Source organism: Choloepus didactylus, chromosome 22, assembly GCF_015220235.1.
Source record: "Choloepus didactylus isolate mChoDid1 chromosome 22, mChoDid1.pri, whole genome shotgun sequence".
Lineage (NCBI taxonomy): Eukaryota > Metazoa > Chordata > Mammalia > Pilosa > Megalonychidae > Choloepus > Choloepus didactylus.
The window spans coordinates 13,174,939-13,187,258 of record NC_051328.1 but is presented as its reverse complement, the minus strand read 5'-3'; the positions used below and the strand labels follow the sequence as shown (position 1 = coordinate 13,187,258).

At 40.1% G+C, this 12,320-nt stretch overlaps 1 protein-coding gene across 2 annotated transcripts in view; it reads left to right on the top strand.

The window, feature by feature from the left end:
* Positions 1 to 12,320, top strand: part of CSNK2A2 (casein kinase 2 alpha 2) — a 42,428-nt gene that overhangs the window by 26,180 nt on the left and 3,928 nt on the right. Inside the window, exons 6-11 of one of the 2 annotated variants that reach the window (XM_037815929.1) lie at positions 1,711 to 1,794; positions 3,730 to 3,840; positions 4,110 to 4,211; positions 4,717 to 4,817; positions 5,659 to 5,807; positions 7,267 to 7,360. In XM_037815929.1, the coding sequence (XP_037671857.1) occupies positions 1,711 to 1,794; positions 3,730 to 3,840; positions 4,110 to 4,211; positions 4,717 to 4,817; positions 5,659 to 5,807; positions 7,267 to 7,343 (624 nt within the window). In that variant the 3' untranslated portion in view covers positions 7,344 to 7,360. Of the gene's footprint in view, positions 1 to 1,710; positions 1,795 to 3,729; positions 3,841 to 4,109; positions 4,212 to 4,716; positions 4,818 to 5,658; positions 5,808 to 7,266; positions 11,767 to 12,320 lie in introns of those variants that run through there. The other variant, XM_037815928.1, reaches the window with a different exon arrangement.

Sequence of the window (12,320 nt, the reverse complement as noted above, 5' to 3'; positions counted from 1 at the left end):
ACAAGATGTCAGCTTGAATTACGACAGAGCTTTATTGAATGAGGATTTGAAGAACTACCTCTATGAAGTGAATGTCTTTTCTTAGGAGCTCTTGGGCAACCCACTTGTCTTTAGGGAGCCGAGGTGGTAGGTTTACAGGTTTGCTCTTAAGTCTAATGGCTCTTTTTGTAAATAAGAACGGAAGAAGAAAGGACATAGACCTTTCTCCATGTCCTCTCCAGACTAGAACTGAAGGCCCTGGTGTGGAAGAAATTTGCAGTGCTGTTGTCCTTTGACCCGTCAGGCTTGCACCTTTCCTGGGGATACTTCCCAGAGAATCCCATGCACTTACCTCATGAAACTTGCAGTCCAAATTTAGCCATCAGCTATTTTTAAGTTAGGTGTTGGGATTTTGTGATTTTTAGCTAGCACTTGAGGCAAAGATTTTTAACCTAGCACAGTTGTCCTTAGATTAGGAAAAGACATCCCCTTTATGCAGTACTTCATAGGCTGGTCATTCTGGTGACACTCCGTGTCTGAAATCCTTTCTGCTTTCTGAAGACAGCGGCTAGGCAGGAAGGGTCTACTTCTTTCTGCCAATGAGGCATAGAGTCCCACACGAAACTTGAGAAATGTCTTTCATGCTGAATGGTCAGAAACTATACCAGATGTTAAAAATGAAATGATTCCCCAAGGAATTTAAAAGCATGTCGGTAACTGCACAGGGCAAAACTTGGCAAAATAATTAATTACTTTACTGTAGTGCTTCACCTTTTGCTTTTATCAGGTATTGTTCACATTCCAGGTCCTATTTAATTTATTCCTTTGGGGAAAGACTAGGCAAAATGACACTTGCTAAATTTTTCTCTTAAAAACAATAATGGGAGTGGGGAAGAGAGAATATTTAACTTAATTTAAAATGTAGCAGACATTGGGACTGTGGGCTGCAGACTGATTACCTAGTGACTTGCTGAGGGTTTGTGGCAGAATTGATGGGATTCAAGTTCAGGGAGATCTGCCCTCAGGAGCCCTGCTTTCATAAGGCTATGCCACAAAGCCACTTTGGAATCTTGCTACAACTGTTGTTACAAAACAAATCAGAGAAAAAAACATTAAATTGAAATAGAACTTACGTAAGTGAAGTGAAAAATCTCAAGTGTGTAGTTTTGGATTTTACTTATATGAAGCCATCACCCAGATCTACTTGGAACTGCACTGTCCAGTATAGTGGCTGCTGTCCATAGGTGGGTTTTCTAGATAAACAAGCATTCTAAAGACAAACCAAGTATTTGGATGTCACTCTTCTTGTCCATGTGAATTCTTGCATGTCCTTTGAACTGCTATGAGAGAAAGATAACCCCATTGAGGTTTTAAACATGTTAAATTAGACCAATAAATTAATGTATGATTTTTAAATTCAGATGGCTGATAAATTGATACTTGCTCCAAGTAGGAGAGAAGTGCCTAAAGAAGTAGATCGTTCCCTTTTTTTAAGAAACCACCATAGCCCTCGATGTTCTCTCCGTAGCCACCTTTCTCCCAGTTGTAGTCTGCACAGAGAGCAAGGAGTGCCTTCTAAAGCATGTTGTTTCTCTTTTGTTAGAGACAGTAAACTGTCCCTTGGGAGACTATTCAAGTCAAGGTGTCACAAACAGAAATAATAAGAATATGCTTGTGTTGGAGGGTGTTGGAGGGTTTGCTTACTTTTCTCTGTGCTTTCTTACCTAATAGGCTCTGGATTACTGCCACAGCAAGGGAATCATGCACAGAGATGTGAAACCTCACAATGTCATGATAGATCACCAACAGAAAAAGGTACCACCACAGCCAGGCAGCAGCAAGTCTGGCATTGGAAGGCTTAGAGCAGACCAAAATGCTGCCCAGTACCTAGGTTATTTTTGTAGACCCAAGCTGTTTTGTTTGGTTCCCTGTGTCACTATTTCTCCAGTCTCCAGATACTGCTTTCTGCTTTGCATAAATATAGTACACAAGGAAAGTAGACAGTTGACCCTAACTACAGTCACTTGTTGATTTTGGTCCATGGTTTTCTGAAGGGCCTCAAGAAAGAAATTACAGCTGATGGTTTCTACTTCATTTCTTAATGACCTTCAGACCAATCTGCCTGGCCTTAAAAGTATACTTGAGTCCCTTCTATTTTCAATATCCAACTCTGGTTGTCCCTGATCGGTGACTAAATGAATCAGCGAGTGTTAGATTAATGAACAGCTAGAGCAGTGCTTCAGTCCTGGAATGGTGTATATGTCCCCATCCCTTTCAGTTATGCCTAGCATGTATAATGAAAGATATTAATAATGGGAAGGTCTTTTTTTTTTTTTTCTAATAGTTTTATTGAGATATGTTCACATACCCTACAGTCATCCACAGTGTACAATCAACTATTCACAGTACCATCATACAGTTGTGCATTCATCACCAGAATCAACTTTTGAACATTTTCCTTACTCCAAAAAAAAAAAAGTAAAAGGAAAAAGGAAACCCCAGACATCCCAACCCTCCCTCCCGTCCCACTCTATTTTTCATTTAGTTTTTGTCCCCATTTTTTTACTCATCTTTCCATACACCGGGCAAAGGGAGTGTGAGCCACGAGGTTTTCAGTCACACAGTCTCACACCATGTAAGCCATAAAGTTATGTAATCGTCTTCAAGAATCAAGACTACTGGGTTGCAGTTCAGCAGTTTCAGGTATTTCCTTCTAGCTATTCCAATACACTAAAAACTAAAAAGGAATATCTATATAGCACATAAGAATGCCCTCCAGAATGACCTCTCAACTCCATTTGACATCTCTCAGACACTGAAACTTCATTTTGTTTCCTTTCTCTTTCCCCTTTTGGTCAAGAAGAGATGGGGGAATGTCCTGACATTGGTATGGAGGCAGAAAAAAAAGATTGAGCTCAACTGGTGTAAAGAATTGAAGACCCAGAATGATTTCTTTTTTTAATATTGCAAATAAGTTTCCATGTGAAAAGAGCTCTGGAAATGACCCCTATGCAGTTGCTGAAAGTGTAATTTTTTAGCCAGTACACCACCTAACATTTTTTTTTTATCTTCATTTTATTGAGATATATTCACATACCACGCAGTCATGCAAAACAAATCGTACTTTCAATTGTTCACAGTACCATTACATAGTTGTACATTCATCACCTAAATCAATCCCTGACACCTTCATTAGCACACACACAAAAATAACAAGAATAATAATTAGAGTGAAAAAGAGCAATTGAAGTAAAAAAGAACACTGGGTACCTTTGTCTGTTTGTTTCCTTCCCCTATTTTTCTACTCATCCATCCATAAACTAGACAAAGTGGAGTGTGGTCCTTATGGCTTTCCCAATCCCATTGTCGCCCCTCATAAGCTACATTATTATACAACTGTTTTCGAGATTCATGGGTTCTGGGTTGTAGTTTGATAGTTTCAGGTATCCACCACCAGCTACCCCAATTCTTTAGAACCTGAAAAGGGTTGTCTAAAGTGTGCGTAAGAGTGCCCACCAGAGTGACCTCTCGGCTCCTTTTGGAATCTCTCTGCCACTGAAGCTTATTTCATTTCCTTTCACATCCGCCTTTTGGTCAAGAAAATGTTCTCCGTCCCACGATGCCAGGTCTACATTCCTCCTCGGGAGTCATATCTAACATTTTTAATATGGCCAAATACGTGTTATCTAATGTAAGGTGGCATTGTTTTAAGGAAATCTAGAAACACTCCTTTCACATGTGTATTTGTAGCTGCGACTGATTGATTGGGGGCTGGCAGAGTTCTATCATCCTGCTCAGGAGTACAATGTCCGTGTAGCCTCGAGGTACTTCAAAGGACCAGAGCTTCTTGTGGACTACCAGGTAAAGTTGTTAGCAAAGCTGCCCTGGCTTCTTCTTGTACTTCCTTAGGGCTTTTCATGGTTTGCTGTTAATTTAGTCAGTTTGAATACATTCAAAATCCAGTCTTTATTCCATCCCAAGATGCAAATTTCAGATTTTTTTCTCAGCTTCTTTTTTTTTTCCCCTCCCTTGGAATTCTAAAATATCTGTAAAGGTCAAATAAAGACTAGAAACTCGGGAAAGAAAAGGGGTTTCTTATGTCCTTGACTGACTGGTTGTCCTTTCCTCAGATGTATGATTATAGCTTGGACATGTGGAGTTTGGGCTGCATGTTAGCAAGCATGATCTTTCGAAAGGAACCCTTCTTCCACGGACAGGACAACTATGACCAGGTGAGCAAACACCAGCTGGTTTTATTTATTTGGGGGCAAATGCTAAGAAACTAATATACTTTGATAGGGAGACTGTTCTTAAGCCACTAAATATCACTCAGTGTATTCATATAAGCTTTTCTTCAAGGTAAAGTATTTCACAAATTTTTTATGGTTGCCAGGTCACCAGAGATACAGAGACAGATAATGTTTCTATGCCCAACTTGCGAAGCGTGTCTGTGAAGAAGTCCTTGTCTCATAAGACTAGATTCTAGCCATTAGAACAGGATGCCCCTGTAATCGTCAGCTTCTAGCAGATTTTATCATAAGTTGCATTATTTTAAAGCCATTTAGAAATTTGGATTCTTGTGAACTTGGGTCTGTTTTGGGGTTGGGTCCTTGGGTCTCTCAGTGCTCAGATCTGATTCTGGTCCTTGGCCATCTTCTCATTCCCTGGTACAGCATCTTCACAGGCTTGCAGTGAGTTCTGTGCTCAGTGATTTGGTCAGTTTATTTTGTGTTTCAGCTTGTTCGCATTGCCAAGGTTCTGGGTACAGATGAGCTGTATGGGTATCTGAAGAAGTATCACATAGACCTAGATCCACACTTCAACGATATCCTGGGACAGTAAGTAAGAGAGAGAGAAAGAAAGAGGGCTTAAACCTACCCCATTTCAGAAGTGGAAAGGTAGCCAAAATCACTTTTGAATACTTCCCCCTTTCTAATCTCATCAAAATTGAAATATCCTCCTTTTCTTCAGTGTGAATTTTTTTAAATTTATTTTGAGATACTCAGACATTATTTCCATGTTTCTTGTAATCATTTTACTTCAAGAGATAACCTGTTTATCAATAGAAAATGGAAAACATAAAATAATATTAAAGGAAAATAGCTTTCTGGTACATATATCCCTGTTTTAATGGCAAATTTTGGAAAGCTGTGATTCTTCTTTGAATAAGAGATTGTATAGTTTCTTCTCATCTCTGTAATTGATTTTCCATAAGGTAGCATGTTTTAAAGCATATTGAATTTTCAGGTATAGTGCAATGGTGTTAAAAAGTAAGTGTTTCATTGACAATTTCCAAGTAAGGTTTTATGAAACTTCCAAATTTCTGAGTATAACAGATAAATGTATCTGTTTCCCAGTAAAAAAACTACTCATTTGTCTCCATACCTCACCCAGAATTAACTAAAATCCTGGGGCTAATGTGGAAAGGTTCTATGATTTCCAAATCAGATGTAGAAGTTTTCATTAATTCTGTTTATCATCACAGAGCCTGTTTTGTTTCAGGGTGCAATGATTGTAACTTGGGGGTGGGGAATGTACTGATAAGAACGAGATTTAGAACCTCCTTTAACAAACTTGTAATCAGTGCAGTGTTCTGAGATTGTGTTGGCTTTAGCCCTAGTCGATAAGAATTCCTGTTGAATTTAGTTTCCAAATATTAATGTTCACTTTTCTTCTCAGACACTCACGGAAACGCTGGGAAAACTTTATCCACAGTGAGAACAGACACCTTGTCAGTCCTGAGGCCCTAGATCTTTTGGACAAACTTCTGCGATACGACCATCAACAGAGACTGACCGCCAAGGAGGCCATGGAGCACCCGTACTTCTGTGAGTCTACAGAGTCTCTTTCGGAGGGCGTCGTTAAGGAAAGGAAAAGCCTTCTGCCTTTATCTTTGAGGCCAGGCAAGAGGATTCTAAGTATTTGGATTGGATCATCCTTTGAATTTGTTTCATTAGTTCCAGATTATTGGGACAACTTTGCAGATCAATTTCCTCATCCCCGAAGGTGTTTACTTGTTCACCATCTGCACCTCCTTACAGTCTGGTCTTTGAGCACTTTCTGTAGCCCTGGGTTAATAGATCACAAGTTCCTAAAAATTGTTCTCAAGTATATTCATCTGTGTGGAAACCTAGTGAAAGATTTTTTTTCCCTTCCAAAACACAATTAATTAATTATAAAAGTAATGAGGTAACTGTAATATTTCTAAAGGAGAAAATAAATAAAATAAATGAAAGGAATTTGAGGAAAGCAAAGCAGGTTTGGAAAGACCTCACTAATATCCTAACTGACTGGCTTCTTATGTTTCACTCAGAAGTATGTGTTTATATATATATACTTCAGTCTATGTGGCTGCTTATTGTTTTCCATGGGTATAGTTCTTCAATTGATAAAGTGTGTTTCAAATAAGCCTTACCCTTTTTCTCAGCCATGTGAGATGGTTTAGTCCAGTCAGTGAGGAAACTGGAGAATAAGGGAGATTAAGTGACTTGTCTTAGTTTACTCTCTGAATCAAGATGAAACTTTCAGCCCTCTAAGTTTTTGTCTGTTGCTTGACCAATATGCTATTTTTCCTCCCTTTTTTTTTTTTTTTTTTTTTTTTTTCCCACTCTGGAGAGGAACTTAATCCTTGCCAGAAAAATGAATGCATCGCTGTGGTCTTGAGCCTGCTGGCCCATAAGCATAAGTAGAAAGCATATTTAAAATTGAGTTAGATTCGGTTAAGGATGCTGTCATTTATGACATGTAACTCACTGTAGTTTTCCTTCAAGATGTGTGTTGAAGGATGTAACTCATGATCTGTTTACTTTTCTCTATAAATGTCATACTTCAATGAAGTTTTTAAACTACTGTTGCTTCAAATTGATAGGTCTTCTACTGATTGTTTTTTGTTCCCCTTTCCTCCAAAGTGCTTATTACTGTGCATGCTTTGAAAGGAATTAGGGGTTGAATTTGATGTTAGTATTCAAAGAAGATGACATAAAAGAAAGTTGGTAGAAATTTTGAATAGTGGGGAATTAGGGTTTCTGTACTTCTCTTTTCCATGGGTCTCAGCAGTTGCCTTTGTACTTAGGAAGGTTACATGTTGACTGTAAGAACGGGTCCCGTGATGATCATTTTTCAGTGTCTGGTTTTTATAAAATCTTAATTCTGTGACAGTGATTTCTCTTTTTTCCCCTCTTGCTCTACTGACCCTGCCTTTTCTGACAATCTGTCTCTCTCTTTCTCTCCCTGTGGAAGGGGTGGGTTTGTGGCACCTTCTCTGACTTTCGCCTTGCTGTCTTACAGACGCTGTGGTGAAGGAGCAGTCCCAGCCTTCTGCAGATAACACTGTGCTTTCCAGTGGTCTCACAACTGCACGATGAAGACTGGGAAGCGACGGGTAATGCGTCATTGATGCTTGCCAATAAAACCAACCAACCAAAACACACATCCTTGAAGGAAAACTACAGTGTGATAAAAAGAAATTGTAATCATTCCTTCTAAATGCAAAGAAGAGTAAAGACCTAAAAGTCTGTCAAAAAGAAAGAAAGAAAGAAAGAAAGAAACTCCCCAGTACTAGTCTGCAGGGAGCTGCCGCTCTGGCAGCACGATGATGCGCATAGTTCAGGATCTGAGGGAAGCTCCCTCTGGAATGCATGGGAGATGAGAGACTCGGAGTTGTTGTGCATTACCTGCTTTAACAGGAGACCACTGTTGAATTAACCCCTTCAGTCAACAAGCTCTGAATATCTGACTTCCTGTCTATTCCATTGTGGTCTGGGTTTCCTTTGGTGAGATTCAGGCTCAAGTTATAGCAAAATGTCAGCAGTCTACACTGACACACCAGCCTCATTTGTGAAAAGGAGATATTAAACAGTGACAGTATTTTTTTTTTTTTTTTTTAAAGCTCTTTTAAAATTCATGTTTTATGTATTTTTTATGACATGAGCTCTCCAGGAAATGTACCTCATCCCTGCAGTTTTCCTCCAAGTGTATTCATATGGGAGCAAACTGTAATCACTTCACAAAAGAGTCCTCTTTGATGTCAGGTGGCATCACTAAACCTTGCGGTGCCACAAATAGGTCATCAGTCTCATTGAAAGTTAGATGCTAAGTGATAACTCAAAGTGTAACCTTTGTCGATTTGCCTAACCATAAAAATCTTGTTGCTATTTTTTCATTTACCCTTTTTTTCCCAGCCTTGTAAGGAAAACAAACCACTTTCCAGCACATACCTATATGTGCACCTGTTTTAATGCACCTCTTTGAAACAGACTTTTTGTTCACGCCCATAGCTAAAGCTGGAAAGTCAGTCTTCAGGCAGGTCAGGGAAGGAGAAGAATATCCCATTAGAGTTTATTCAGAAAAGATTTATTGGGTGAAAGTTATATACCCCTCCCTCCTTTTCTTCCCTCTTTTTTATCCCCCTGAGAGAAATAATTTCCTGCTGTAATCAGGGTAACACATTTTTAAGCTCTGATATGTGATGCTTATTGTGATGAGAAAGACAAGTCTTTCGCATGCAAGGTGCTGGAGTTGTGTGGCAAGGCCACTCGAGTGACTGAAAGGAGAGGAGTTTACCAGGGGCTTGGGGAAGGAAGCAGATCTACTGGCACAAAGGTTAAAGGTTTGGATCCATCATGCTAGCCTGTACATTAGCAAAGGAGGCTAGGTTTAAAAAAAAAAAAAAAAAAATAGGGTTAATTTCATTTTGGGACTTGTCATCAATACAGATTGCAGGTGGGCACCTCAGCCCAGCTGCTCCTTGGAATCCCAGCTGCAGCACCATGCTACCGCTGCGGAGATTTCACACACCTGGGCTAGAGCTAGACGTGTCATCACATCCCACTGTAGGATTTCTTTATTAATTATTTAATAATGCCATACATTTTTACAAAGTTAGTTTGTTTGAAACATTTGTTTACATTCCACATTCCAATAAAATCATATTGGTATTGGTAGTGAGTCCTATCTCTAAATGTAGATACTATTTTTGTTCGTTGGTGTGCAAGAACTTAAAATGCAAATAAAACTCTTCTCTTATTATGGAGTTGAGGTTCCAGAATAAGAAATTAAATAAGATCCAAAGCCAGAAAATGAGTTCAGCTAAGGTTCTCATAACAATTCTACCTGCCTGCATTGCACATTATGTATATTAGTGTAAACATTGTTCTACCTGAAAATTGAAAACGAGACATGCACTCTCAGCCGAGCCTATGTCAATATGTCAGACAGCAAAACTCAGTGTTTTGGATTATCAAAAGCCTTCTGTTGTGCCCTTATAGGCAATTATCGAACTGTTGGCTATTATCAGGGAGGTGTGTTACTGTGTGTCTTTCCTGCTCCCCTACCTCTCATTCTCACCCACTCCCTCTGCCCTGCCTTTTTTGTTGTTGTTGTTGTTGCCTGTCTGGACCAAGTAGAAAGAGCCTGCTGGAGGGTCTTGGTAAGCAGTATCCTCTTGATTCCCCCAGAGGCAATAAAAGCATCTGGAGAGAAGAGTCAGAAGACCTGCCTTTGCTGCTCTCTCCTTTGGTCATGATTTTAGTATGTGCAGATACAGCTAATCTGCCTGGCCTTGGGTTCTGTATGTGAGGTTTGAAACATGAGTAGTTTTTCCTTTTTATTCATACAGTTTCCTTTTGTCGCACCTATGCTTTTTACCCATCTTCATGCCTTAGACTTAGAAAGAACTGGGTGTGAATTGCTCAGTCCCTTCTGAGTCTGCTCTTGACAACTGGACTTGCTAGCTGACCAGCTTCGGGCTATTCTTTCCCGAACTGAAGAGAGTTCATTCCAGACTGTCTGTCTCTCACCTGTCTCCAAAACCATTTTGTGTCCAGGGAGACCTAGCTCCCCTGGGATTTTAGAGTATTTACCTGGGTTAGGAGATGGTCTTGGAGAGCTCTAAAAGGTATGTGGATGTGGGTGTGGGTGTGTGTAGGAGTGGCAGTCTAGTCTTATATTTAGATTAGCTGTAGTAGATTTACCCCAATGTCCTTCTTAGTTAGCATATTATTTCTTCAACTCATCTCATTAATTTTTATCAGACATTTTATTTGCTTCATTACCTTATAACACGTTAAAAGTGCCTATGATAAGGACTTGATTATTTCCTAGAGAAAAGCAAAAAAATGTGGGGAACAGGGTAGTGTTACACTATCATCTCAGGTACTGCCTGTGTTCAAGAACATAGACCTGGTATGGTGAGAACAAAAGGTTCCTATGCCAAATACAGATTGGTATACCATAGTTTATCGGCCACAAGTGACCGTAACTGCCAGGTTTTACTTCAGCTGAGAGATACCATGGTGAGAGCAGAACTGAGGAAGTTCAGAGTAATAGATTTATGTATAGCTTGGCAATAGTTCACCCTCCCCTGGATCACATCGGCTGGCCTAGCCCCATCCTATCCTAAGTATTCCTGGGTCTTCTTACCAACTAAAGGAGTATTGATGCCGGACATTCTGTAGCACACCAGGACTCATAGGCTCAAGCAAATGTATTCCCTTGCAGAGAAGAAAGCAAGATAATCTCACACTGATTGATTAGAGGGGGCAGACGGAGCTTATAATCCTTTGGAGTTTGGGAAGAGTGGCTGGGGGGAGGATGCTGCTTAAAGTAGGAAAGGAACAGTCTAAAGATAGATGTTGAGGAAGGAACATACTAGGGATAAAATTAGGAGACATCAAGTTCATGTTCTGGAATGTGTCCTGAGCAGGATTGGTAACCCGTGGACTGAAAGAAGGTGCTCTCGAGTCAGATGCCGAGTCCCCGAGAGAGCTGGATGCTGTGGGTCTCGCAGTCTGCGCCTACTCAGGGAAATGACTTAGGTTCTCCCAGGTGCTGCATTGATGAGGGTAGAAGCAAACTACTTTGGGACACAAGTAACAGTTGGAAGTTTTTTATGTGCATTGAAGTAGATCTGAAAGAGCCCAGTTAACGGTTTCATTAAATGCCAGTTCAGATTAAATGATTAGTTTGGAAACTGTTGCTGCATGAGCACCCAAAGGAGGAAGCAAACTTTCTTCCTACAAATAAATAGGAGTAGATGGATAATAACTGATCAGAGTCAAGGTTATTTAAATATAAACCCTTTGAAAACAAAAGCAGGGTCCACATGAGCACACAGAGGCCAAAGTTTGTCAGCTTAGTAAATTAAACTTGAATAATGTCCTGCCTTTAAAAATTAAAGGTGGGGAAAGGGAGAGGAGGGGAGGCAGTAGAGAAACATCTGGCCAAGAAAAGCAGTAACATGCTTTTAAACTACATGGATATGTTAATGAAAACAGCCCCAACCACGTATTGACACTGGGAAAAGTGATGTGATGAAATTATCCAGGTGATGAATATTTTTGTGTAGAGACTCAACAGTGTGCTACAAATGTGATACTTAACCCTGAACTGCATGTATTGGGGATTGTTAAAAAAAAAAACATAAAACAATTTTCGTTGAAACAATAAATTAACAGTTTTTCACCTGTTGGCTCTTCTTGCTGTACATGGTGACTAAAAAGTTGGGACAGAAATTATGACACCCAGCTGGAAAGCTTGGATAAATCTTCAAGAACCATGGAGCAGACTACTTTGCAGAAAAGCAACACTGCCTGGGTTGTGATCCTTAACAATTGACTACTTCAGACACAGTTGGCCACCTTTCTTTGTATCACTGGATGACTGATAAATGATTTATGTGCTGCTGCCATTAGAGGAAAGAAAAATGCCATGTTAAGTTCTGTTTTCTTAAATAAAAATGTTGACAATACCCAGTCTTCCCAAGTGGAAGACAAGCCATTGCTATGAGGACCTTAACTTGTATTTCCTGTCTCTTGGGGAAGGGGAGGGATAAATCTCGAACTGCAGAGATGTGTGTAAGGTGGTTGCAGCTAATCACCTTGGCATAAGAAATGACTTTCCTTTAGTGGGAGGACTAGCATGGTGTCGTGGTGGGGATGGCTCTGTTTCTTAGTTCTTGCTTCCAGATTGCCTCATGCAGATACCTTTGTGCCTTGGGGTCGACTTGTTTCATCATAACTTTGGTGGGAGAGAGTATACTGCATTTATGAAACTCTCCCCACTCCCATCCCTTGCAACACAAGCCTGCATGGGCGGGCACATGCTACTGTTTGACAGGTGAGTGGTGTCTTTAGTGTGCTTCCTTCTCAATGACTCTGGAGTTGGACCCTTGGAAATCAGTTGCTGAAGTGCTTAAAGTCAAGTTAGGAATTTCTTAACCTTATATAAGCACCATACAGCCTCTCTCAAAGGCTAAGCCCTTTGAGTCCCCTTCCTTTATCCAAAGAGAGTTTTCTTGAAATGGGTTTCTGTGAGACCACTTCCCATGGAGAAGTGTGCATGGT